The following is a 26767-nucleotide window of genomic DNA, read 5'->3' on the forward strand; positions in this document are numbered from 1 at the left end:
GGATAAAGTTACTTAACTTTTTATATCTCTCTAAGTTTGCTATAAACCTTCAAAATCCTTATAGTTTAGATTTAAGTATAGCCAATAAAAATGATAGATTTTAAATAAACTTAATGAAAACCACTATATTAAAACTCAAAGGACCTTGTAAACATGCTCATCAAAGCGTCACCATTGTAACCCAGCACCACATCCATAAATCTTTGTTATTAATTGCTAGTCATCCACAACTCTCATTGAAATATCAGCCTCATGTAGATCATCTTTGGTGCAGAACCCAGTTTTCTCATGGTCTCTGAACACAACCTAACAGCCAACACTGTAGCTCTGACTGATGAGTAAACCCACAGTTTATAGACTTCAACTCTCCTGAAAAGACAGTGAACACTATTGTTATCGTCTGTGCACTTTAGGTCTCCCTGAGCGCAGTATTTGGCCTGGAAATAAAAGACAGTTGAAATATACAGTACTGAACCTACAGAAGAGCACAAATGCTGAGCTAATTTAGCTTCCTGAGCCCTCAGTTTACCAAAGGGTAAGGAGATTTAAAATACCATTTTGGAAAGCATTGTTTCCTGCAACAGTGAACATCCAACAGCACGGTGTGTAATTCAACAGAGTTTTACTGAAGGAATGGACCTTACAGATTCAAGATCTTGACCTCTATGAATTCCCGTCTTCTTTAGCTTTGTATTAACTTCAGATGCAAAGAAAGAAAAGAAAGCATTCCAGTGTAAAGAAAGAAAAGAAGGCATTCCAAACAACAGAGCTTTTACTAGTTTCATAAAATAAAATACTTATTTTTTACAACTTATAGATCACATTGTTTTCCACACATGCTTATAAGCATTATCAAATTTTAAGATTAGTCTGGTCTAAATTTCTTGTCTGTAACCCATCTTAAAATTGAGTTAGTGTCATATCATTTCAGATTTCACTGCCGGCATTTCATTAAAGTGTGCTGTTTAACACTTACGTACACAAAGATCTGAGTCTCAAAACAGTATACACAGTCTTGCCCTTGGCTATTCTGATTACTAAAAGCAAAGATAGTTTGTTTTATGATAACCAAGAGGCATTCAGAGCATTTCTTAGAGAAAACTGAGAAGGAGCCATTCATGATTAAAAAAACCCCAACCAAACAAACAACATAAAAAGGCATTTGCAAAGTACCTGGAGACAAAATTACATTTTTAGCCACCTGACTACAAGACTGTCTCCATGGCTGCACCTTTGAAATGGTCCTAGTACCAAAGTCCAGGTTCAGGCAGTAAAGTAGCATTTCAGTAAGTAGTTGCGAAAATGATGCAGGAAGAAAGGGCTCAGTTCTATTAGACTGTGGAAAGACTTTTGGAATACAATGCACAAACTCTACCTAAAATAAAACAAAAATAGGCTGCTGGTATTTAAACTTAAAATTAAGATGAAGACTGTTTAAACTTGGCAGAAAGTTGGCAGGTGCAAAGGCATACACAGTTCAGGATGACACATCAATTAGCGATGCAATCATTAAAACTCTGTATTCTTGGAAATAAAGCATTAAAGTAGTTAACAAAGTTTGACAGGAAATAGCAAAGCTCTATCTAACCAAACAGCATTTAAACCAAGCAGAGTTTAATAAAGAAAAAAAAAAAAAAAAAGACAGTCAAAGAACAAGGGTGCAAGGGCTCCTATACAAACGCAAGTCCAAGAATCCAACCTAAAAACTAGACTGTCTAGTTTTAAACGTTGACACACTTCTCAAAGTGTGTGAGAAGAATACATTCAGAGGAATATGGTTATTGCTAAATTAGATCTCATTCTGATTTAAATAATTATGCTGATGTAGGAACTGTACAGCTATAACAAAAAAAAAAAGGAAGCAGAAAAGCAGAGAGTGAAATAAGATAAATGTCTTTAACTCTGTAAAAGCATGTCCAGACTTCCTGTGCGCATCTACAGAGATAATCATACAAATGCTAGACTACTGACCATCAATCCAAAATAATGACATTTACCACACAGTGACGAGAGGCAGAAAGGGTAGAAATAAAGGGAACCTGCCGTTATTTTTACATGCTGGATAAACATCATGCTAGATAGAGTGTAACAGACTAGCTATTTAAATACTTGAACTTTTTGTAAAGCTTCTAGTCATAAATTTCAATAGTAGGAGCAAGTTATGGTTTTTGTTCCCACTAGAGCCATGAACTAGTCCACACTGTGGATATTGAAAAGCCAAAGATGAGTAAGTTCTCAAATTCAACCTGTTTGAGGGAAGAAAACAAAAAAATAACTATCATATCTAGCTTTAAGTGGGATAAACATAACACTAATGGAAACTAATTAAACAGAGCATCTAAAAGAGTAAATCCCTTGAAGGAACCACAGAAACAATTTAACAAGCAGATTCCATGTATCAGCAAATCAAAAGCAACTAAAATACTCTCCTCAAAGCCAACAAGAATAAAATAAATTAAGACAGACATCTCAAAAAGGAAAATATGTGCAAATAAAGATAACCTACAAGAAACAGAAATGCTGGTATGTTAAAATCCATCCATCAAAAGTGGGAAGCCTGCATCCTACTGAAGGTGGAGAACACTCAATTGCTCTCGGCATCCTTCTCCTCTGCACACTGAGGCATAAAATTAATTTGGTTCATTTGCCACAACCTTAGCTCTTTGTCATTTGTCTTGCTCCCTAACTAACAGCATCGGATTCCACTGTGTGGGAAGTCAAGGAGGTTTTCACATTAGACTCTCTTTACGGAGAAAGTCTGCGAAGCCATCTGAAGTTGAAGCGATAACAGAAAAAGCTTTAGAGGAAATTTGTACAACATAAAGCAAGGAACTTACGAGCACCTTACCAGGACTAAACAGCATTTAAGTGGTCTAAAAGAACTTGCGTGAGAAACTGATGAACCGTTAGCCGGTGAGTAACTTCTCCCTTAAAAAAGCCAGAGAAATGGGAGGCAGCACTGGTCTTTAACAAGAGATTGCAGGAATAACTCAAGACCAATTCATTTGATTCACCAACCAATTAGGAGAATCTATAATGAAGAAAACTGACAGATATCAGGCAAACACAAAACACTCCAGCCAGTTGGAGGCAAGCAGAATCATGTGCCAAGTCTGCTCTCCTTCCCCATCTGTCCTTAAATTGTGTAATGCTTTGCCCTTCTATCCTCCTGTTAATCCCAGTATCTGCACTGAGGCAAGACTAACTGAGCTCATGGCCTTCATTTACCCCTTTCCCGGCATGAGTATGTTTTTCATGCACTCTGATGTCCATCAAAACAAAACTCAAGGGTCTGACTAGTTACTTAAAATTGTTTGAAACAGATGTTTACAAAGGCCAATTTTTAATTGTTTCTTATGGCTGTGTGCCTACCCATCATCATCCTATTTTCTTATCCCTCAACTAATTTCAAATGAAATGCCATCTTTTAGTGTCCAGGATATTAAGCAAGAGCCTAGCTTGACCTCGATAAAAGTACATCGCAGGAAAACTTCGTGTTCGTCCTAACAGAGAGGAAAGCCTAGTAGCTTGCACATTACTGGACACTAAAAAAAAATCGAGCCATGAAACAAACTTCCATAATTTATTTTGTTTCATGATGCAAACAGCTTTTTTCCACAGCAAATAAGGCTGTTTTTACAAACCTCACAGAAACAGCTGCCTATCCTTACTGCACCCAAATGAGGAAGTAAAATCAGAATCTTGATTTGCTATTGCAAAAGATGAATATTTGGATAGTTGTAGAACATCATAATCTTCACTTTTTCCTTCTTTTCTTCCTGAAAATCAAAGAATGAGACTATAGGAATCCATTCGTAAGTCTCCTGAAAATATCTATAATGAAACATTTAGTCAAATTTTCAAGAAATAAGTAATATCATGTGGGGTTATAGTTTGAAAAGAGCTCAGGTATGTAGCCTTCACCCTCTCAGACAACTGCAGCCAGTTCGTAACAATAACAGGGAAAGGAACGAAGATGCTGAGGCTCCCTGGAACAGTCACACTTTAAAAAATTATTCCCAGCAAAGCAGAGCTCCAAGAAGAGAGGGAGAGGCTGCTTGTTTTTAAAAGAAAAATACTAAAAATATCTTCAATTACATTTACCTTGAAAAAAGCTAGAGAGAACATATCACAAGTGCTCTTTAGTTGAATCCACAAACAAATGCGATAAGGCAAAATATACATGATGAATGTTTCAGATACTGAAATATCTTCAAGAATTCGGACATAAGAGTTCTTAGATCCCAATACAAGAAGACACTGAGACCATGAATGCAGAAAAAAACATCCTGAACCATTTGAACACCACTCCACTTTCTCATAGCATCCAGACCTCTACCTTAATTCTTTAAGAAACAACTTCTCATGTTATCTTGTTTGTTCAGCTGTTATAATTACAGCAGGAAAGGGAAAAACTGATAATTTGCTGTATAACACTGAAAAAGTCATTACACTTCCTTATTGAACACAAACATCTCACTTTCCTCAAGCATAAAAGGGAACGACAACACATCATCGTAAGTCATTACTGGTGCCAAGTCTTACTCACTTGCATTCAGGACAAATACATAAGACAAGAGAGTACAAATAACTAAGTGATACAGTTCATAAAGTACATTCTAAGCAGACATTCCTATGAAAGCACTGTACATTGTTGTGGGTTTTTTTTAATAAATTTATTCTATTTGATCTACCTGTCCTCAGGTACTTCAGTCCTTAGTATTAAAATCTTTCAATTTCTTTTTGGTTCTTGTCATCAGCTCTATAAAAATTAGTTATTTTTGCAATCATTACGGCCAAACATGTATTTTTGGTTGCAGCCCAAAAACAATCCTAACCTTCGACTTCTCTTCAGATAACATTGCTGTTTCTCCATTCTTATAGAAGATACTCAGACCATCTTACAACAAGTATATTACCTCACCTTTTAGTAAGCTTACTTAACATGGAGCAAATTTTGCCCTCCGAGTGCTCACGTTCCCCTCTCTGCTTTCGAATGCAGCTGTAAATTACACTGAGAAACAAAATGTAAACTTTGTTCCACATTTGACATTAAAGGCATGATGCAGCTCATAGATGAAGACATCTAAAGTAAGAGACTTTGTTCAGATGCCTCTGTTGTGAGACAAGCACCTAAGCACCCATCACTGTCCAGGGAAATATACTCATGACAGCTCCACTCAGATGACTGAAGATAGGTGTCTTCATATGGACTAAAATCCCATTCCAAGAGTGGTAACTCGTAGGTAACTCAGCTAGAGTCACTACTCCTTTCGGTAACCTCTCTTTGAACAGGCAACTTGACAGTTGACAGATCGATCTTTACTGGGCTGTTTACTACATTCAAAACACAGTTTCTTGTACCTCTCCCCGATGAGCCAGTATTGACCAATGACTGACTCAGCTTAACTGCTTCACATCTCTGGTGTCTGCCCCTTCAGATTGCTTGCCATTCTGCTTCTGTTTACACAATCACACTTCACATCTCAGTTCTTAAGGAGGAACACACACCCTTTTGGAGGAAAATGAATTCAGCATTCAAATGGAAAAGAAAAACAACCAACTCCCCCCCCCCCCCCCCCCCCCCCCCCCAAATCAAACAACAAAGTCCCAGAAATATCTGGAAATTAAAGATTTTATAAAGCCCACTAACTCTAACTTCCATTCTGCACTCTGAGTTTGGAGCAAGTGGTAAGTGACAAGTGGATATGGAATGTATGGTGGAAATTGTGTCAATTCTCACAAGGACACACTTGGCAGTAAAAGATAAAATGGCTAGGAAATTTGTGCTAAACCCACAGGGTTAAAAAAAAAAAAAAAGAAATGTGAGAAAGAAAAAAAAAGTTCTTAGATTACTCCTGTCTTTTCTCATTATTCAAGTTGAGATATCCCTATTTATCAGCAAAGGAAAGGAAAAATATATGATGACATTTTCACGGGAAGGGGAAAAAATACAATCGCTATTTGATTTCTAACTGTTTGGCAAAGTTTAGAGTTACAAAACGTGTTTACAGTAAGGACCTGAGCTTTGTTTGAATGTTTACTTTATAAAAACTCTGAGCCGAGAAGCCAGCAGAACACACGGTGTATTACCACAGCCAGTGCAAAGTGCAGGTTTGGTTTGCCGTAGCCCTCTGCGAGGAGAAGCTGGCCAGGAGCCAAACGAAAGTGAGTAGTTTAAAACACTCAATCAGCTACATTCAGAGACATTTTGTGTAGTGTTTAATAAGCTCTCCAGGGACGGAGAAATTACTAAAGCACATTGTCTTGACATCAGCTAAAATGGTCCTCTCTCGTCACCACGTTTTTGGGAATCTGATGATTATGCATCAGATGAACATAGGTCTGTATACATACATACACACACGTACATACATGCCCATATTTTTGCACATATGTATATTGAGATACATTTTATTTGACAGTTTTGCACATCTGATGTTCTTTAGTGCATTCCATCTTTGAACTGAAAAGTCCGTATTCAGTAAAATTCCTATACATACACATTCACCCATCTGTCTACTCTCTCTGCAGGATTTCTCGTTTTATATATTAAAGAGAGGACATAATCAAATGCATCATACACAGTACATCATGAATGGAGAGTGAAGGCTGTTCAGAAACTATTCTTTAGTTTATCTCACATTATGGAGAAAGAGAGCCTCTATTAATAAAAACACAGTAACTCCAAAACGAAAAGTATATCAGATATTTGTGTTTCTTTCAACGACAATCAGGTTATGACGTTCACTTTCACCAGAAATTTCTGAGCCCAAGAATTTAGGAAATTCTGCTGAGCTTTCAGATGCAAAATAAAGACATGAAAATTGTTAACAGTTGTTTCTGAGGATTCATCAGCAAGCAGGAAACAGAAGGGAAAGTTATTATTTTGAGATCAAATGTATCTTTTCTTAGAAATTGAAATGGGACGCTATTGCAGAACAAAATATTCTGCTCCTGCTTACCCTACAGTTTGGCACCTACACTCTTCTGAGGCATCCTCTATCAGTCATTGTCAAGAGTCCCAGTGTTATGCTAGAATAAGTGACCTAACACGGTAGTATGTAGGCTCTGATTTCACCACATATCATTATTTTTAAGTTTTATTTAGGCCCAAAAAGGAGGTTGGGCCATTTTATACAAATGCCTTTCAGAATATACTGTGGCTGTTCCTTGAACGTGGTTTCTTTCATTCTGCACCTTGAGAAATGCAAGACACCACACAAGCTCTAAGGAGCGGACAATACTGATGCTTCTCAAAATACAACATTTCATCAGTTGTGCAGAGGAAAGATGCACAGGCTGGAGAGTTCACCATAGGGCAAGATTTCTTACTGCGCAGCTGTCCTCATCCTTTGAGACGTGCCTTTCATGCTTGTCCCACTCTACAGGTGTACATACAAGTGTCACACAGGCAACATCCCATTCTTTGAGACAGCATCTGCTCAGCTCTACCTCTATCTCAGCCACCAGCTTAACAGAGACAGGCCTCATGGCCTCCACCTACAACTTCTATTAGATGGTCTGGAATACAAGTCAGAGCCACCAAAACTCCCCTGTAGCTTCTAGCCAGCCTTTTCACAGCCATTATCAATACCCTCCCTCTCCTGGGAAGGAGCACTTTACTTAGTGCCTTACCAAAGTTGAGATCTTTTCTAGAAATCTGCATCAGGACTAAAGGGAGACTGTCTCTGCATACATACAAACGTACACACATGCTTTCATGCAGCCAGCTTATGTGGTACTGAGACCATCACATCAGCAAGCTGTAAAGAGTACTGAACCAAATTAGGATATTTCCTAATACAGGAAGAAAGGTACTTCCTAGGTATCCAATAACTTATTCTAAATAACTGTAAATGCCTTGGAACCATACCCAGAAGCAGGTGTGAAAAGGAGTCAAGAAAGCTCAAGGACAGAGTAAAGAAACAAATTAAACACAGAACAACAGAAGAAACCGTTCTACTAAATTGCAGCAAAAGTGCCTAGCCTTTCTCCCAGAGCAGGCCAACAAAATCTGCCATGAGGCTGTTTGACATCCAGACCCCATGTCTCCCTAACATCTCATGAAAGGTGGTGTGACTGCATCACATGACCAAAATGCTGGTGTTCCCTACAACGCACATGCCCTCCAACATGTTCACAGAGGAGGACAGCAGAGAAGGGACTAGAGGCCAACAGGACAATCCATAAAGCCCACAGAGGACTCCTTCCCTTAAGGAATGATTTTCCACTGACTGGAAAACGGGAAACATAGCCCCCATCTTTAAAAAGGGGAAAAAAGAAGACCCAGGGAACTACAGGCCAGACAGTCTCACCTCTGTGCCCAGCAAGATCATGGGACAGATGGTCCTGGCAACTGTGCTAAGGCGCATGGAAAAAAAGGAGGTGATTGGTGACAGCCAACATGGCTTCACTAAGGGCAAATCCTGCCTGACTAATTTGGTGGCCTTCTATGATGGGCTTACAGAGTTGATGGATAAAGGAAAAGCAACTGACATCATCTGCCTGGACTTGTGCAAAGCATTTGATACTCTCCCACACGACATCCTTGTCTCTAAACTGGAAAGACATGGATTTGACGTATGGACCACTTTGTGGATAAGGAACTGGATGGATGGTCGCACTCAAAGAGTTGTGGTCAACAGCTCAATGTCCAAGTGGAGACCAGTGACGAGTGGTGTTCCTCAGGGGTCAGTACTCGGACCAGTGCTATTGAACATCTTTGTTGGTGACATGGACAGCGGGATCGAGTGTACCCTCAGCAAGTTTGCAGATGACACCAAGTTGTGTGCTGTTGTGGACACACTGGAGGGAAGGGATGCCATCCAGAGGGACCTGACCTAGACAGGCTTGAGAGGTGGGCCCGTGCGAACCTCATGAAGTTCAACAAGGCCAAGTGCAAGGTCCTGCACGTGGGTCGGGGCAATCCCATGCACAAGTACAGGCTGGGTGGACAATGGATTGAGAGCAGCCCTGAGGAAAAGGACTTGAGAGTGCTGGTGGATGAGAAGCTCAACATGAGCCGGCAATGTGTGCTGGCAGCCCAGAAAGACAACCGTATCCTGGGCTGCATCCAAAGAATCATGGCCAGCAGGTCGAGGGAGGTGATTCTATCCCTCTACTCTGCTCTCGTGAGACCCCACCTGGAATACTGCATTCAGCTCTGGAGTCCTCAGTACAAGAAGGACATGGAGCTGCTAGAGTGGGTCCAGAGGAGGGCCACGAAGATGATCCAAGGGCTGGAGCACCTCTGCTATGAGGACAGGCTGAGAGAGTTGGGGCTGTTCAGCCTGGAGAAGAGAAGGCTCCAGGGTGATCTTATAGCAGTCTTCCAGTACCTAAAGGGGGCCTTCAGGAAAGCCAGAGAAGGACTTTTTACAAGGGCGTGTAGTGATAGGACAAGGGGCAATGGCTTTAAACTGAAAGGAGGGAGATTTAGATCAGACGGAAGGAAGAAAATTTTTACAATGAAGGTGGTGAGGTACTGAAACAGGTTGCCCAGAGAAGCTGTGGCTGCAGCATCCCTGGAAGTGGGATGGCACAGAGGTTGGAACTAGATGATCTTTAAGGTTCCTTCCAACTCTAACCATTCTATGATAAAAGAAAAAAAAGCCTGGTGAAGTGTTCTGGCAGGTCATGCCCAACCCTGATGGTCACAGACTGGCTCTCCTGATCTGAAATGAGGTTTTGGAGAAAGAAATTGCGAAGAGGTATTTATCAACCTAAAGCCTCAAGTTATCCTTAAATGCACAAACTTGGGATGAGGTCTGGCACAGTGTTCCTTATAGACTGTGCTGTAGGAAACACAAGCCCTGCAAGCTGCTCGTTTATCTTTTGTTCTTACAATCTGTACTGGCAATACACTGCCTGGGAGGAAGAAACAACTGAAGCTGTGAGAGTCAGGAGGCAAAGGGGACTCCCTGGTGCTGCCGCACACCATTCCAGAAGGTGTTCCGACGCTAGCTTTGGCACCTGCACCATAAGTTGCTTATCCCTCTCATAAGAATACAAGAAAGTTTGACCTGTCATTTCTCATCAAAAAGATCATTTAGGAATCTGTTATGTGATTTTGCAATTTTTCTTCTTTTCCAATCAAATAAGATTAGATTTGGCTAAGCTTAATGCTTATAGATTGTCTTCTATTTGCCGCTGTCAACAAAACACACAAAAGATTACATGTAGAGAAGGTTATGCTACACTCTCAACCACTATCTTTTTGAGCTGCAACACTTTTTGAGTAAAAAATGGCACAGCTTGAAACCTTTATACTTTGGCTGTTTTTTTAAACAGGAGCTCTTACTTCAAGTGCAACAAATAAAATAAAATTTTATCTCCAAGGATATGCATCAAATAAGAAAAGCTACAGACTCCATAAAATGAGTTACACACAGCAATGTGTGGCATTTCTCTCTTAAAAACAAAACTACATTTCACATCTCCTTTTTCCTTTTCTTTAGTAACATTCTGAAAAGGCCAGAAAACCTCTATCTGCAATTAGCAAAAAAATACTAGGAAAGCGAATTTTACTAAAGTTACTTTAGGTGATCTTTTTATTCCCTACTATCAAGTCACTATGAAATGGCAATGGCTGTTGTTGTGCACTAAATACACATAAGTAAATATGAAAAAATGAAATTAGGATGTTTTGGATTCCTAGAAGGGCAAGGGAGGAAAGGGAAAGGAATTTGTAATTCCTATTCGGGGGGGTGGATGGGAGGGGATGGGGGTGGGAATCAACCATAAATGTAAAAACTCTGACCAGGTGATCATGATCTCAAAAGGTGAGTTTCTGTTTCAATTACTGTCAACTATTTATACTGTTGAAACCTTTCATTCCTTAGTCTACATGTAAGCTATTTTTATATGCTTCAATTTCTCCACGCTAATTAGCTAACATCCTAGGAGTTTACATCTTCTAAAAACATACAGTCTGCTTAAAAGGAAACGGTATAAAATAGCATCAGAAGACATTCTAGACTACAAAAAACAAATATTTACATAGGATCTCTACTCTAATCATGTTGCATACTCCTCTTATAATATTTACAAAGTTCAAATTATCATTTGCAATGAAGCCTCAAAAGCATTAGATTTGTTGTCTCTTTAGTTTATCCAGAAAGTTCTTCAGAGTATGCAATTCTTAAGCATCTCTAGGCAAAATTTCAACATAGAAAAGAATCTACAACAGCAGCAGCAATCTGGGCAGGATGGGGAAGTAAACAATACAAATCACCCCCAAGACCCAGAGAAGAAACCCATCCTGATAGAGCAAACCAGCACAGCCCATACTAAATCCTGAAAAAAACAACCCCAATGACACAAGACAAAAGGATTTCAAGAATTCTAAACTTTTAAGAAGCTCAAAATCTACCCCTGTTAGGAGTCTCAGCTGAGAGAACATCCCATCTTCTCAACATTAGAAAAGGCACGCTGGACCCAAACATAACCATGATTTCCAAAGTCTGTGTATGACTCTCCTCGAAAGAACTCATACCCACTGCTGTATAACAGCACAGGTATGACATGCAGCAGGCAGGTCAGCACTGATTAATCATGCCACTGATTTTAGAACCGGCTAAATTGTTGGCAGTCACCTTTGCAACATGTAAAGATGACTGCCATCTTAGATGACTAACATCTTTAGACTTTTTCCTGCGTCCTGTCGAAGGATGCATCAAGTGAACTAAGAACAAAGCATTTTTTAAAGAAGGTAGGGAGAGACATGTGATGAGATTGCTCCATTTCAAATTCTGGGTGGCAAATTTAAAGGGGTTTCAGGTCAGCAGGTCTGTAAGTGAAGGAAACAGCTAGACTTCTGATCAACGCTCCACAACTCTAGTGCTGAGAAGTCAAAGGTAGACCAGGATCAAAAATGGTTTCCCCAATGCCCTGATGACAAACCAAACAGACACAAGACAAATATAGGAAAAAAGATACTAATTTTGTCAGTACCACTAGTTGAGTCTACAAATAAAGCAGCCTTCTGAAAACGGAACATCAGACAGATCTAAATTCAGAGCACGGAAAATAACAAGAGCCTTGCTCCCTGCTCCGCCCCCATCCACCTCTTGCAACAAATACCCAAACCAGCTCCTGAATTATTTCTAAGGAGCACACCTGGCCAAAATTTTCTCAGAAACTATGTATTTGCGAGCTTGAACATCGGCATCACTCCACTGATACCTGAACAGATTATCTCAATTCTCTACAAGGCAGGCAGAAATTGGGCGTGTTTTCAGAAGCCAGTGCTACACGTCTGCATGCAGCTTTTTTCAAAGCTCCAAAGACATGGCTCCAAAGCCAATAGCTCATAAAAAAGAGGAACTGTTTATAAGGCAATTAATTGCCAGGTCTCCTGGTAAGAACAAGGTCTTACAGCACAGTTGATCTAGAGCAGGATATGTCACTTAAGTAGGAAAAGGCAAGACTCCTCGTGACATAAAAGTCCCCAACAAAAGGACATGGAGCTGCTGGAGCAGGTCCAGAGGAGGGCCACAAAGATGATCCGAGGGCTGGAACACCTCTGCTATGAAGACAGGCTGAGGGAGTTGGGGCTGTTCAGCCTGGAGAAGGCTCCAGGGTGATCTTATAGCAGCCTTCCAGTACCTAAAGGGGGCCTACAGGAAAGCTGGAGAGGGACTTTTTACAAGGGCGTGTAGTGATAGGACAAGGGGCAATGGATTTAAACTGAAAGAGGGCAGATTTAGATGAGATATAAGGAAGAAATTCTTCCCTCTGAGGGTGGTGAGGCACTGGCACAGTTTGCCCAGAGAAGTTCCACGTGGATGCCCCATCCCTGGAAGTGTTCACGGCCAGGCTGGATGAGGCTTTGGGCAACCTGGTACAGCGGAGGGTTTCCCTGCCCATGGCAGGAGGGTTGGAACTAGATGATCTCTGAGGTCCCTTCCAACTCAAAGCATTCTATGATTCTATAAAAGCACAGATTTCAGCCTTCAATCAGGGAGGGATGGCAGCAGCAGCACCCAGGATTCACTATACAGGGCCTGAAGTAACACGGAGCAGTAGAGTTACTGTTGGACATGAGAAAAGGAAGAGGGGAAAAAAGATGAGCTCACTTGTGTTGAAAAGGTTGTCAGCATTACACAAGAAGTAACCGCCCATGCACGTGCGCTCCATGCCCAGCAGGCAGCCTGCACGTGTCTGTCTGAAATTTGCTCTTCTGCAGGATGGCTGCCCATCATGGCACACAGACATGCTGCAACCCCGCTGCTTAAACAGGCTGCACAAACCATTTGGAGCTTCTCACACCATAAATACAATGACATAAGAGCCACGCTTCGACACTCTTCTGCCACCTGACCATGGATATTAGTTGATGTTTTAACCAACGTACTCAAGCAAAAAGTCTACCTCACATAGGACAAGCCCTCACAGCTGGTGTGATGGCCAATTCATGGAAAAACTCAAATCAGCTGAAGGGTTTCTGATGTAAAATGTAGTTATCTCCTTAGCGGTTACTCCCTTAGAAACTGAAACTTGAACAAAACAGCAGACGGATGAAATTTCGTTAAATGCACGCTACAGAACTGCTTCACAGTTAGGAAGCAGGGCCCCACAACAAGGATAAAAGTCCTTGTCCCTTCTGACTTGCACCACTCTAGTCCACATATAATTAGTTACATGATTCTGTGCGCATGGAAGTGATTCCACCAAAGTCAACTTACTAAAAAAAACTATGGGACAACTAAATGCATTTACACTTCAGTAAAATAAGACATACAGAAGCTACCAAATACAGTGTACCTACTTTAAAAAGGTCCCCTCTTTCCTCCAAAACAAGTAGTACATTATTAACTTTAGCTGTTTAAAAACAGAAAAAGGAGAAAAAAACAGGTTCCCCTGCCCCATCATTTTAAAAAGGGAGAAAAAAAACACCCCTATCCAATGCCACAGATTTCTACAAATTCCAGATGCATTTGCATTTCCTTGGCTTTTTGCTAACCTGGGTGACAACCAAAATAATATAAATAGGTTTCCTTTCAAAACATTTGTTTTCATTCCTTTTGCTGACAGTATTTGTGATGTCATTTACACTGGTGAAGAAACTAGCTCAGATTTCTCAAATTTTCAGGGTGTTAGTTGTTAACACAGAGTGCTAATTATGGAGGCTTTAAAAAAAAACACCTAGAGCTGGCTTTTTATCTATTTTTAGAAGTTTAACACAGCATACTTTCCGAATTTAAGTAAGATTGGTAAAGCATCTGTCCTTCTTCTCCCCAAAATAAGGTACATTTTCTCACATAGGACTTGCCGTCTCAAAATTAAATCACTAGACCATAAAATCCCAGAGCCAGAAAAGATCAGAGAGAAGAGCGGACAAAATTAAAATGTCCTTTAGTCAATTTTCCTTTTCCAGGCAAGGATTAAGATCCCCTTGGAGTACAGGCCATAACATGACCGATTAGTTGCTGAGTTGCAGTTCTCCAAGGGCCCCACCACTCTTCAGAAAAGAGGCCACACTTCTGAAGGCAAACGTGGTGGGAGACATTCTTCCAGGTTTTGATCAATCATTTTTCAATAGAAAGAAATCAGACTGCTTTCCTCCTAAGCATTTTTGAGAACATATTCTCTGGACTGAAGAGTTTTCAGCTGCAGGCCAAAGTTAAGCTCCCAAACACACCTTTTGCACGTCAACAGAAGCCCTGTAGGACCAGGTTTGAATTTGACCTTCCCAACAACACTCTCACTTGAAAGTGATTATCTAACTCAAGGCACGAAATTAACTGAGGGAAGAGAAGGATCTATCCATGTTTTCTCCCCATTCCATACAGTTTGAGAGACTGCATTTTGCTTACAATTGTGCATAGATGCGTGCGCACGGTAGAAATGCTTCTTTGACTAAAGTTAGCAGGTTACCTCAGCACGCACTTCACACTGGAAACATCATGTGGATGATGCCTGTTCCAGGACAGCTCTTCTTTTCACTAAGCACTAAATCTGAAATTGCATTAAGCCATCAACATTCTTGCTAACTTAACATAATAAAAAAAAAAAAAAATCCACAAACCTGAACATTAAAATACAGGAGGTTTTCAATTTTTCCTCTTTTAAAATAAGAACATGAACGAAGGCAGGCTTGTATTTTTACATCAAGATTTTTCCCTCTATTCCTTGGCAGAGAGGTTCCGAAGCTCGCACATCACCTTCGACTCCCTCAGGGAGCTCTTTGGACAGACATTATGAAGGAACTACAAGATATGGGCTACATATAGAAAACCTGAATAAATGGAGCATACATTTCTGCCTTTAAATAAATCAGTCCCTCAGAAGTTAAGTGTACCAATTATGTGGCTAACGTTAGGGGCAACAAATTTTCCCTTGCCTTCCTATTGCCATATGCCTGTCATTTTTTTTCCTACAGTTTCCACTCACTGTTTCAAACATATGTTGCCACTTATGTGCCAAGAAAGGAATCTCTGAATTACCCCTTCATGTATGATGAAATGGCAGACTGAATGGAGCCAGGGAGAGCACCATTAGCAGTTATTCACACTTCTGTTTTCTCTTAACTTCCTCTTCTCCAAAGTTTATTCCTCCTATGCAAGGGGACGTAAAACTATAAAGCCATCCATGACTCATGCTGCAAAATATATAGCTGCAGCCATGTACCAGAGAAGAGCAATTTTTTTAAATTTTTTTTTTAAAGGCCACCTTAAATAAACTTTTTCTCCTTTCAGTTTCCAGATGGAGGATTCTTTTGTGAATCGCTTACCCAAGCATCAACATTGGTGATCCAACATTCTTTTCTTGTAAACTCACTGCTCAGTTTACCAGTGGTTTGCAGACTCTCTCCCTGCAACTCCTGCTTCCCGGGGTCAGCCTGGGTGCACACTTCTCAGTTCCAGAGCAGCAGACCTCAAAAAAACAGCTATAGCACTATCCGTGCTCTTCTTTTTCTCCTCAAGAGAAGACCACGGAAAGATAAAGTCATGCACATAATTCTTAAAGGGGTGTGGGGAGGGGGAATATCAGTAAAAGATGAATGGAGGGAAAAAACAGGATGTGCAAACAACCAAAAACCAAGTCAGTTTCATGACTTAATTTCCCATAACACCAAGGCATCCAGGCTTCCATGCTCCTGAGAGTGGTTCTTCCAGCACCCAGAAAACCCAGCTGGGTAACAGCCCATGAGGATACGATATCTTCAGCACCCTAATAACTCAGTAGGAAAAAGCTATCCATGAAAACGGATGCCAGCAGCTACCTTTCAATCTTGCTAACATTAAACAGGGGTAACAGGAAGTTAGTCCATCACAAAATATTTTCTTAAAACAGGTTAAAAATATCCAAGCGTTTCCAGAAGGAGTCACTCCATGACAAACACTGGGCAAAAGTAGATGTGTTGGACAGCTTCAAGAGAAGTGAACAAAAAAAAAAGTAAATCTTTCATGAAATAAAAAGTGTTACTAAACTAAAATGAATTCAAATGAAATGAATACCTTCTCTATTTTCCTCTGACACTGTTGCAATTGATTACCAGCATCAAAACTGGCATGTGGGAATACTAGATTTTTTTCCTTTTTATTTTTTTTTTAAACGTCAGGAGGTACAGACAGAAGTTTGCAAAGGAAAAAAATGGAACCATACATTCAATGCCAGAAAATTACTTAAATTAAATTGCATAATCAGAGGCCAAAGAATTACCTTTTGCCTCCATTTACATTCTCAGGAGCATAATGAAACCAATAAAGATGCACAGCCTGAAACCTGGTATTTTTTCAATTTTGTAAGGATGTTATTAATTACTTAAGGAGATGGGTTTATGCTAGGAATGGAAACCATTCCACACATCTTACTTTTACACTATGTTTTGTTATTGAGTGACTCTTCCTGGACATGCTTTGTTATTTTTATCTATTTTTAAGCATAATTTTTATCCCGGGCTTTTACATTTGTTTCCAAAGTGTCCTATGAAATCAACTGCAATTCATGCAGAATAACGTTTTTCCTTAATTCTCAGAGAGTGAAATAATTTTATGTTTTTCTTATTCCTCTTCAGTGCCACAAATTTCTGCCTTTTCTAATATCAATCTCATCTTTTCTGGGAGTTAATATGCAATTACCATATTTCTTGACAAACAGAAACATAGTAGAACATAGCTCAAACCCTCATATTTATGCTGATTCAGCAGTGAAAATTTAAGAAATCCTCCACCACTTCACTTACTTCCATTAGTAAAATGCACAAAAAGGGCCCCACAACACAAAGTTGTCTTTCAATTCTATCTTTCTTCAAAGGGCATATAAAGAAAAGGAACAGTCAGCAGGGTAAAGAAGCAAAAACCGGGTTCCAGAAAGTTTCAAATGACCCACTGTTGGTGAGGGGATGCAAAAGTTCTTTAGTCCTTTTGCAGAAAAAGAAATATTCAGGCTTAAGTCAGGCCAAAAGGCAGGAAACTCATGTGGCAAGCCCCACTGTCAAAAGAGAGAAATCCTACAGGCTGATGTTTTTCTACCAAAATCCGGGGAGGTGGAGGTGAATCAATATGATTTTCCCGAACACACATCAGTAACATGTATATTTAGCTCTCAAAATTAACTAATAAACCTTTGTCCCAATGTCTGCTCCACAACTGGTATAAAGACTGAAACAGAAAGATGCCTACATCACAGAATCACAGAACATTAGAGATTGGAAGGGACCTCAAAGGATCTCAAAGGATCATCTAGTCCAATCCCCCTGCCCTACCTGAATAACTATCAGGGAGAAAATGTCACACATGCATACCTCGAGCTTTTCTGATCCAAACTGCTGATAAAAGTAAAGCAAGTTGGTAGGATGCTAAACACCACCTATTGTCCATCCAGTGGATAACAGTTCAAACTTGCATTCATTTAATCAAAAATTTGAATACTAACTATATTAATTAAGCCTATTGAGTACTCATCCGTGCTCTGTCCTGTGGACGAACGACACAAAAAAAAACCCAAAAATGTCTACAAACTATAGCGTCTGCTGTGAACAGATAACACTACAATGAAGTTTAAAACACATCTTCTCAGTGCGTGCCTTCCTTTCCACTGGAGGATCTTAGGAATTACACACACTTATGTTCCAGTTTCCTTGAAGTATCAAGATGAATATTTTGAGGCTAACACTTTCAAAATCCATCTTGTTTCAAGATTTTATGGGAGCACTGACCATCTGGAATTGATCTGGAGAAGAACTGAGGGATTCTGCGAAATGATCAAATCAGATTTGTTATTTCTGAGGATACGTTGGGACAGGCGCATTAACAAAAAAGTTGCCAATAATTTACCACTCTTCAGCAAATACATCTCAAAAGCAAAGTCAATATTCATGGATGACTCACACTGGTGCTTAATTTAGTCTGGGAGCAGGACAAGAGCGGAGAAAGGAACAAAATCCATGGCCTTGGGTTCAGTCAGTCTTTCTACTGAAAAACACCTTCTAATCTAAAAAGTATACATACCCAAAGGCTGACTAGCAGTTTTAATTTGAAAGTTTGGTGCAATTTTACCCTGAAGCCATGCATAAAAACTACATTACGACAACACAGGAAATCACCTGTAGATCATCATAACATAAAGCCTAGACTTTTAAATGTTGTTTGTTTTGGGTTTTTTTAATGTGGTCTCATTTCCCACAGAGTAGGGACTTACCTATTTATTTTATTTCAGATGAGGTTTATGAAGTCCAGGTTCATTAAAACTAGACTGAGATCACAGAAAATACCATGACAATCAAAAAAAGACCCAACTTTGGTATCACTTTCATGTAGTTTGAGAACTATAAACTCCGTATCATAGCTTTCACAAAAAAGGTCTTACTAAAAACCAGATTAGTTCTGAACTGGGCCGATTAAAGTTGCCAGACACATAACAATAATTTTGCACATATGGTCCCTAACAAGTGAATAAAAAGTGCTTAAATTAGCTTAGAAAGACAAATTTAATATTCCATAATCAAAAAAGTTTCTTTTCAGTATTTTCAAGTGGATCATTTTCCAATAAATTAAAACCACAGACTGAGTGGAAATTGGTCTGCCTCCTTTGAATTCATTAACAACAGGAATTACACCACATGACGTTTCAGCAAATCAGTCTATAAACATAACTGTAAAACTGTTCTGGTTCTTTTTCTTTGTTTCAATACATTTAAGGGCATTTACAAAAAGAAAGTGAACTCTTAGAAAATTCAAAAATCTTATTTTATTCAGCTACACTCTTCCCAAGTGAATTCTATTCCCAGTCTATTATTTCACATCGTAATTGTTGATAGGATGGTTAGGAAACAGTTAATTTTATAAGATTACGTCTTCCATATGCAACTACCATTCAGCATCCCACCCTAAGGGTACAATCAACCAATAAAGACTTTGTTCTGATTATGTAATGCTTACATTTGATATCCCACTTGAGAGCTCTTTTGGATGTAAAGACAACTATAGCACAGTGACTTTGCAAATAAGATGATGTAATGTTACTGTGGAAGTAACAAAACATCTGAGCATGCCCACTGTGAAGCACACATTTCAAAAGCCCAAGCACTTTTCGGTCTGAACCATTCAATTGCTGCAGAGCTGTGTCTCTCTTTCTGGTTTCTTTGCTCTGCAGCTCTTACAAACTTTGATATCAAAAACAGAATCACAATCTTCTTTAAAACTAGTTGCACAAAAAGCACCCAGAACAACTCACCTTCATTTGAAGTTAACAGGTTCTCAAAAAATGGAATAAAAAAAACCTCTCCCAACTGGTATTTCCGAACAAGAACATGAAAAATGTTTTCCAGATAACTTTAAGCAATGCATATGCCCAAAAGGCAGCGATCAAAAGAACACTTGCATGATTTGTGCAATTCTTGGAAGAAAAGTTATATGAGGAAATCCAACTTATATCAATATACCTGTAGCTTAAGAGCTATGAAGGTGTCAAACTTGGGATTTACATTCAAATGCTGCAAGTGAACACATACCCAGTACATTCATTGCTCACCAGAGTAGAAACAGTAACAGCTCGTGAGTATCATAGGACCATGTACACACACATACAGTTTTAAAAGGACTGTCACCTCGTGGGGCTTTATATGGAGCAGCTTTCTTATTTCAGGTCAATGAAGAAGTGTTTTTTAAAAGAGAGAAAAAAAAAACAACTTATGAAAGTAAAACTGACATCTTCATCAGAAGAATCACACAACAAAACAATAAAATTCTATTATCAGCTCAGTAAAATTGCTCTCACTGTAGAGGTCACGATGAACAGTGAGAGAGAGAACAACGTCAGGGTCAGAAGAATGAAGACAGACAAACAAATCAAGTCCAAAGCTCTACCAGAAAACAAAGTGAACATTTTTCTTCATTGCAAAAGAGGTGATCATTTTCACTATCCTCAATGCCATGCAACTGAGAGCAATAAATTGGAAATAAAATAAATTTCTATTTGAAAGAAAAGATTTCTAAGATAATTCCGTGCAAGACGTACCGATTTTCCCTTCTAAACTCAGATTAAGGTCAAAGTGAAAAGTATGCATTTGAGGTTCTGTGTGGACTACTTCCTGATTCTGGACCTCTTCCCTTTCCCAGTGACCTCCCTTAGGGAACAAAAGTGCAGTCCTCCCTGCGTTCCAGTACAAATGCTAAAAACGCCTCTTAATCATTCCTTCCCAGTCATTCCATCGGACATTAGCAACTTCATATGGTCCTCCCTTCACCTTCCAATAATCCATTCATGGATTTTCTTCTTTCAACATGACAAAGGCAAACTGGAACCTCACCTGACAAATGTTATCCTCTTTCATTGCTTTTGGCTCCTGGATGCACTTAAAAATCAGAGATGAGCACAAAATAGCACATGAAGAGAAGAAAAGAATTGTTAATAGCTGAAGAAGTAGTTAAAGAAAAAAAAAAAAACAACTTCACAGGGTGATTGAGTCTACCTGCTCCCCCGCAGTTCTGAAAAGAAATAAATGATTACACTTGCAAAAGGATCCGCAAACGTGATTTCCCATCTTCCTTTTGTATTATTTACGATACTAATGCTATTCCCTGAAGCCTGTAGGGATTCACTACCAAAACCAGGCCGCTTTCTTGCTTTTAAGAGAGCCCTGAAATAGAGAAGATGATTCCAAGCAAGCATTTTCCACAATACTGAAGTGAAAGTAATAGGTCAAAGCTTGGTTAAACAACCCAAATTCTGTGATATCAATACATGTGGAACACATACCAGTACAGCATTTAAAGCTAAGATACCACGAACAGCCCTCAGCCACTTGTTCTGAAGAATAACTAATGGAAGAAATCATGTTTTGAAACCATCATCCATAAAAGCTCAGAAGTATCCACAACTCCTTTGTGTACATTTTTACATATGCAAACTTTTCAGAGCAATTCCCAAAAGGTCTGGAGGCATTTCAGAATTCACTCCCACTCAGACACTGCTCCACCCAAGAAAAGCCACCAATAAGGGTTTCTACAATCCTACGAGGTATGAGTGCTTCTGCTCCAGGGATACCTATCCCCATCAGAACTGCTCCAAGAACTCTAACCACTCACCACACTGACCACTGGGCAAACTATACATAGCAACGTCTTTGGGGCATGACTTGCATTCAGTCAGATATACATGGATAGCTACGAGTTAAGGCTCCACTTACGTTCCCAAGCCCCAAGGTCAAAGGTATTTTGTAGCTCTCAGATAAAGTGTTTATTCTTGTCAAGTTCTGTAGAATCTTATGTCACTCTGGACACACTTCAGGCTTCTAGCAAAATAACTCCTCCTATTTTGGTAGAGTTGAATCCATATGTGCTTGTCTTTAATCAGCAGCAATTTCAAGGAGGACTGATTTGTTTTATGGTCTTTGCTTATCTACTATGAGGATTCTGAAACAAAAAACAAATAAAACTAGAAAAATAGGGTAAAACAAAAATGTGTCAAAGAAGAAACAAAGTTCATGTGTCCCAAAACACAGACATCTTAGAGTAGGAAAAGGCAACTTCAATCAAATTCTAAGAGGTCATGCACAACCGGGTCACGTTTAACCAATACACCATACCATAGGAATTCAGAAAATACTTATTCTTTTGCAATTTCTAGTTCTAGGCCTCTGTTTATCATACATGAAATCCAGACACTTCTTTATCTACCGCTTTAAAAGTTAAAGTAAATAAGTGTTGTCATTTTCCACAGTATCATTACCATATTAGCATAACCAGAATTGCTTTTCTCCCTCTGCCCTTTCTACTGGTTAGAGTTACGCACAAACACTTATTTATACGTACACTTCTGGGGTGGGTTGTTTTTTTTTTTTGGAAGGTGGGAGGTAGACAACAATGATAGGGGGACACATGTAGGGAACAACCTAAAGATCAACAGTTTTACCATGCTTGACTTTGTTCTGTAGAGTCACCTAGGAGTTCCAAGGTCTATGGTATTTTGTTGTACTATCCTTGCTAGGAAAACAGAGCTATGTTAAGAAATCAGCTTGTTTAATTTTTTCTTGAGTAATAACACATACTGTTTATAAGATAAATTATTAACAATTATCAAATGTACCATGAGATTTTGTAGTGCAAAAAGCCCCTTCACTTCAGATTTCTCTTATATGAAATTGTATCACTACAACAAAGAATCCAACACATCTCTACATTTAATCGATTCTATGCAGTTCATCAGGATCACACACTTAATATACACACAACTTTTTATGGACTGTAACTGTCTTTCATTCAATTAATATTAATCTTCGTATTATAAGCTTCTGAGTTCACTGACCAGAGCAAATAGAAGCGAGAAACTATGCTACATCAGAATGCTTTCAACTAAGTTACCAAGGGGAAACGACGTTAAAAGGAACAGAAACTTCACCCTTACAACTAAAAACAGGTAACCGAACAAACCAGATTAAAAATAAAGTACTCGACAACCGAAAAAAAAACCCACAAAACAAAGCAGACTGTAGAGCACTGGGGAAGGCTGCAGGCAAGACTGTTTAAAGAGAATAGGATTTTGGGGACTAAAAAGGAATTTTTGTCTTTCCTTTAGGTGCTGGAAGAGAATTTCCTTAAATCACCTCTTTATGCTTGAGTACAATTTTCAACCATGAAGCAATCTGTAGGTTATTCAAGCAGTTAGTTCATCTCCTTAAAGACTTTCTTAGTAATAGTCCGTCCTGTTGACGTAACATCCAGAGACATGAGATCAATAAAAGTGTTCCCAGATAACGACACAACTTCAGTATTGCTGAGTTTATGGCAACAGTTCTTAATGCTGACATGTCTTAAGCAGGCTGTCATAAAAAAGCCAAATTAATACCCTTTTGTATTTATTCCCCTTCCTCACTCAAGGGTTTTCTGAAATTTTTGTTGCAGACTCTGCAGCTATGGAGTGTCTGAGTCTGCTAAACACATTTTCCCAAGCCCAGGAGACTCCTAGAGCAGTACCTGCTGTGGGTAATGCTAACACAAAGAACTACATGGGACTACACACTAGGACATCAAGAAATTCTGTAAATACTTTTCCAGACTAGAGAACTGAACGACACAACTAAGTCACATTTCTGAACTATGAATTTATCAGATAGCTCAGCAACTCTGAATCCCAAAGGGATCAAAGTTTTACAAGTTACATTACCTCTCAAAGAATCTGCAATCTAAAATAGCCTGTATGAGATACATTTGCCTCTGTATTATTCCAATAGAGATTCCTTGAACAGGTATTGAAATCACCAATAACTTCAAGTATTGTACTTTAAACAGGGACTTTTGCCTGTTGAAGTTGTAGAGAATAAGGAATGCCTTTTAAAATGTATTTTTTAGCAGGAATCCAATGGCCAGGGGGGAGCAGAAAAAATAATCTCTTATTATGTAGACTTCATAACATGAATGACAGCATTTAGAGACCCAAAGATGGGCCCATGGGCCCAAGAGCATGTTTGTCTAACTCGCCTGTTGCAGGCAGCCCAACACAAAATACTTTCTCTCCTTGCAAGGTGTGCCTTCCTTAACATCCATAGTCATTCTTTTACAACCTGACTGCCTTACAGATAAGCTCTTTAACAGCTACATTTTCACTGGGTTAATCCATAGAAGGCAACAGAAGCCTACTCAAGAGAATTAAAACAATGCAATGGAAGACTCACGATACATTTTGATCCTGGATTCTCTCTACTTAACCACTAAAAAAGAAAAAAGTATGACAACTTCGTACTTCTACATACAATATCAATGGCTCCAACAGGCCTTCTTACAGTTCCTAAGCTGCATTCAAGTCCACATTCATTCAAGTGTGTGTCTCACAGGCTTGTGTTCTCAAAGCAGACCATGGCCTCATATGACTCCTTCAAAACTTGCAACCTGTAAGAAATGCACTGAATGCCAAATCCCTTCTACCTGTGTGCTGGGCTTTGCACTCCAAGGCACTGGTGGAAGAGCATCGCTCAGCGACACATGAAGAAATAACAGAAGAGAAGAGAAAAGCAGAATGAAAGAGATGGTCAGTGATATGGAGGAACTTCAGGAGCTTGCAACAACTCGACCCACTACTTCACCTCATCTGCATCAGAGCTTTGAAAGGAGCACCCTGCACTGACACCATGTTCAATACATATCTGTGCAAAAAAGTTGAGTCAACTTCACTCAAACTTCTGTGCTTATTATTCAAACAAGAATTAAACTGCTCAGAAAGAGATTTGATTACTTTGAACAAAATGACTGAATTAACAGCTAGGTTAACACATACAAAAGATCTGAGACAGGGATTCATGCAGAGTCAGATTTGAAGCTCAGAAATGTCCACCATTTGCCTGAAGTTCTACAAGAAGAATCTTGCTTTGACTGAATTTGAAAGGAGATGGATGCAGAAAAGTAGGCAACTAATTACATAGTGTCACATATTTTTTTCTGAGGTCTAATGACTAAAGACAGACATTTAAAATATGTTCTACTTCCAAGCATGTTCGCAGACATGGAACTTAGTACCTTTCAAGGTACCTCACCACAACAGTCTTCACATGATTACAACTCACTTGTGCCATTGCATTAATACCGAAATGGCTGTCGTGCTTCCCGAAATAGCCCAACTAGACAGGCATACTTGTGGGGGGTGGAGGATAACAAAAAAATCTCAGTGCAGAACACTACAAACAAAACAAACCTCCAAGCCCAAACTGCTTCTTAAAATACACTATTGTGCAGAGTTTTCATAGACTAAAGAATGTTATCTCATTCCATTACAGAGAAAAGATTACTTGGCTGTATATGGTTTATACAGACCAGAGGAAGGCATACAAACAAAATCACATTAATCTTTGTTCGTGGTAAGCTCTGCCATGCAAAAAAAAGTCTTTTTCATAAAAAAATATCTTGGTCCCATATACAAGAGGAAACCATCTCACAAGCAGATACAGAGCACTTGCCAGATCTCCTCAGGAGAGAAGTCATTAGTAGTTAAGAGATGCAGTCATCAACTTCTCAAGGCGGCGCCCAACAAAAAGGGATCTAATTATCCCTAATATTTGGCTAGGAATTTAATTTGTATCTGCCAAGAAAGGGAGAATAATGGAATCTGCAAACAATAGGAGAGTTTGGGAAAACATTTCTTCCTGCTGCCAAAAAAATTAAAAACACTCAGTAATGAAGATATGAATCTCTTTCCATCCATGGTCCACAGTAAAAGACACATGAATCTAAAGAATGTTATCTTTAGAACTTTCCCCTGCTTCTCCCCCTTGCCTTCCACATGCAATTTATCAGTTTTCATTGCATTTCAGACTGTCACTTAGCCATGATAGCCTCCAGATTTTTCTTTGTAATATTCAGAAATTATGCATTAGAATATAAACCACTAAAACATTCTTTACTGATGAATCTAAGACAGCGTCAATCACAATGCTAGAAGTAATAAAGACAAATTGGATACAAAATTTTGGAAGGATGCTATCAATACAAGAGATAATTAGAGAGTGAGCTTTCTGCCACTGAGTTAATGTCAAAACTCCCACAGATTTCAGAGACAAGGCTGTGCATACATTGGAGAAAAATCCTTGAAGTCAGATGAGTTATTAAAACATTAAACACCAGATCCCGTTTATGCAAGTCATTAAAATTCAACTTGTCAATCTCGCATGTCTTTCACTTCTCCAGTATCTCCTGCAAAGCTTAAGCAGACCACCTCCAAAAAAGCAAATGGTTTTAAGTAATGTAAAACGCTAATAAAAGCTTTGACAGCATTTGTACTTCTGTAGATGTCTATTTTTGGAACACGAAAGTAACCTAAAGATTTAGATCCCAAGGAGCACTTCAAAAGCTCAAGCTTCAACAATATCTATGTGAAGTAAATGCAACTAAGAGCCTGATTCAGTCAAGCATTTCGATGTATCATTAAAATCAGGCTTACGCTGAAGTCCTTTCCTTTTTCAACAAAAATACACAGGACTATGTTTTAAGTGCTTTGTTGAACTGAGGCCCAAGTTCTAATTTCCTTTATTTATCTTAGATACAAAATGGCTAACGGAGGGGGTCAAATGCTGCAATAGCTAAGTGATGGGTTTAAGGACACTGGAACTGCTGCTCTGAATTGCCATGGGAAGAAAATGAAAGAGAAGTAGTTTAACGGTGGAAGTAATGGGAGCAATTCAGATAGTTTAAGATAAAGTCTAAACAACAGCCTCAAAGTCTTGTAGCTTACTTGTCCTATCTTTTCCCTGCCTGCTACAATCTTCCATCCTTCCAGCTTTTCTTTTTTTCAAAGTAAAATCGTGAGAGAATGTAGGCACAAATAACTACAT

General features: G+C 39.2%; 2 protein-coding genes across 2 annotated transcripts in view; one reads left to right on the plus strand and one right to left on the minus strand.

The window, feature by feature from the left end:
* Nucleotides 1–26767, minus strand: part of CMSS1 (cms1 ribosomal small subunit homolog) — a 252196-nt gene that overhangs the window by 182130 nt on the left and 43299 nt on the right. Inside the window, exon 2 of the mRNA XM_086623861.1 lies at nucleotides 5351–5366. Within this exon, the coding sequence (XP_086479987.1) occupies nucleotides 5351–5366 (16 nt within the window). The remainder of the gene's footprint in view (nucleotides 1–5350; nucleotides 5367–26767) is intronic.
* FILIP1L (filamin A interacting protein 1 like) overlaps nucleotides 1–26767 on the plus strand; it is an 86498-nt gene that overhangs the window by 21251 nt on the left and 38480 nt on the right. The window lies entirely within an intron of this gene.

Source organism: Tauraco erythrolophus, chromosome 1 (assembly GCF_009769465.1).
Source record: "Tauraco erythrolophus isolate bTauEry1 chromosome 1, bTauEry1.pri, whole genome shotgun sequence".
Classification (NCBI taxonomy): domain Eukaryota; kingdom Metazoa; phylum Chordata; class Aves; order Musophagiformes; family Musophagidae; genus Tauraco; species Tauraco erythrolophus.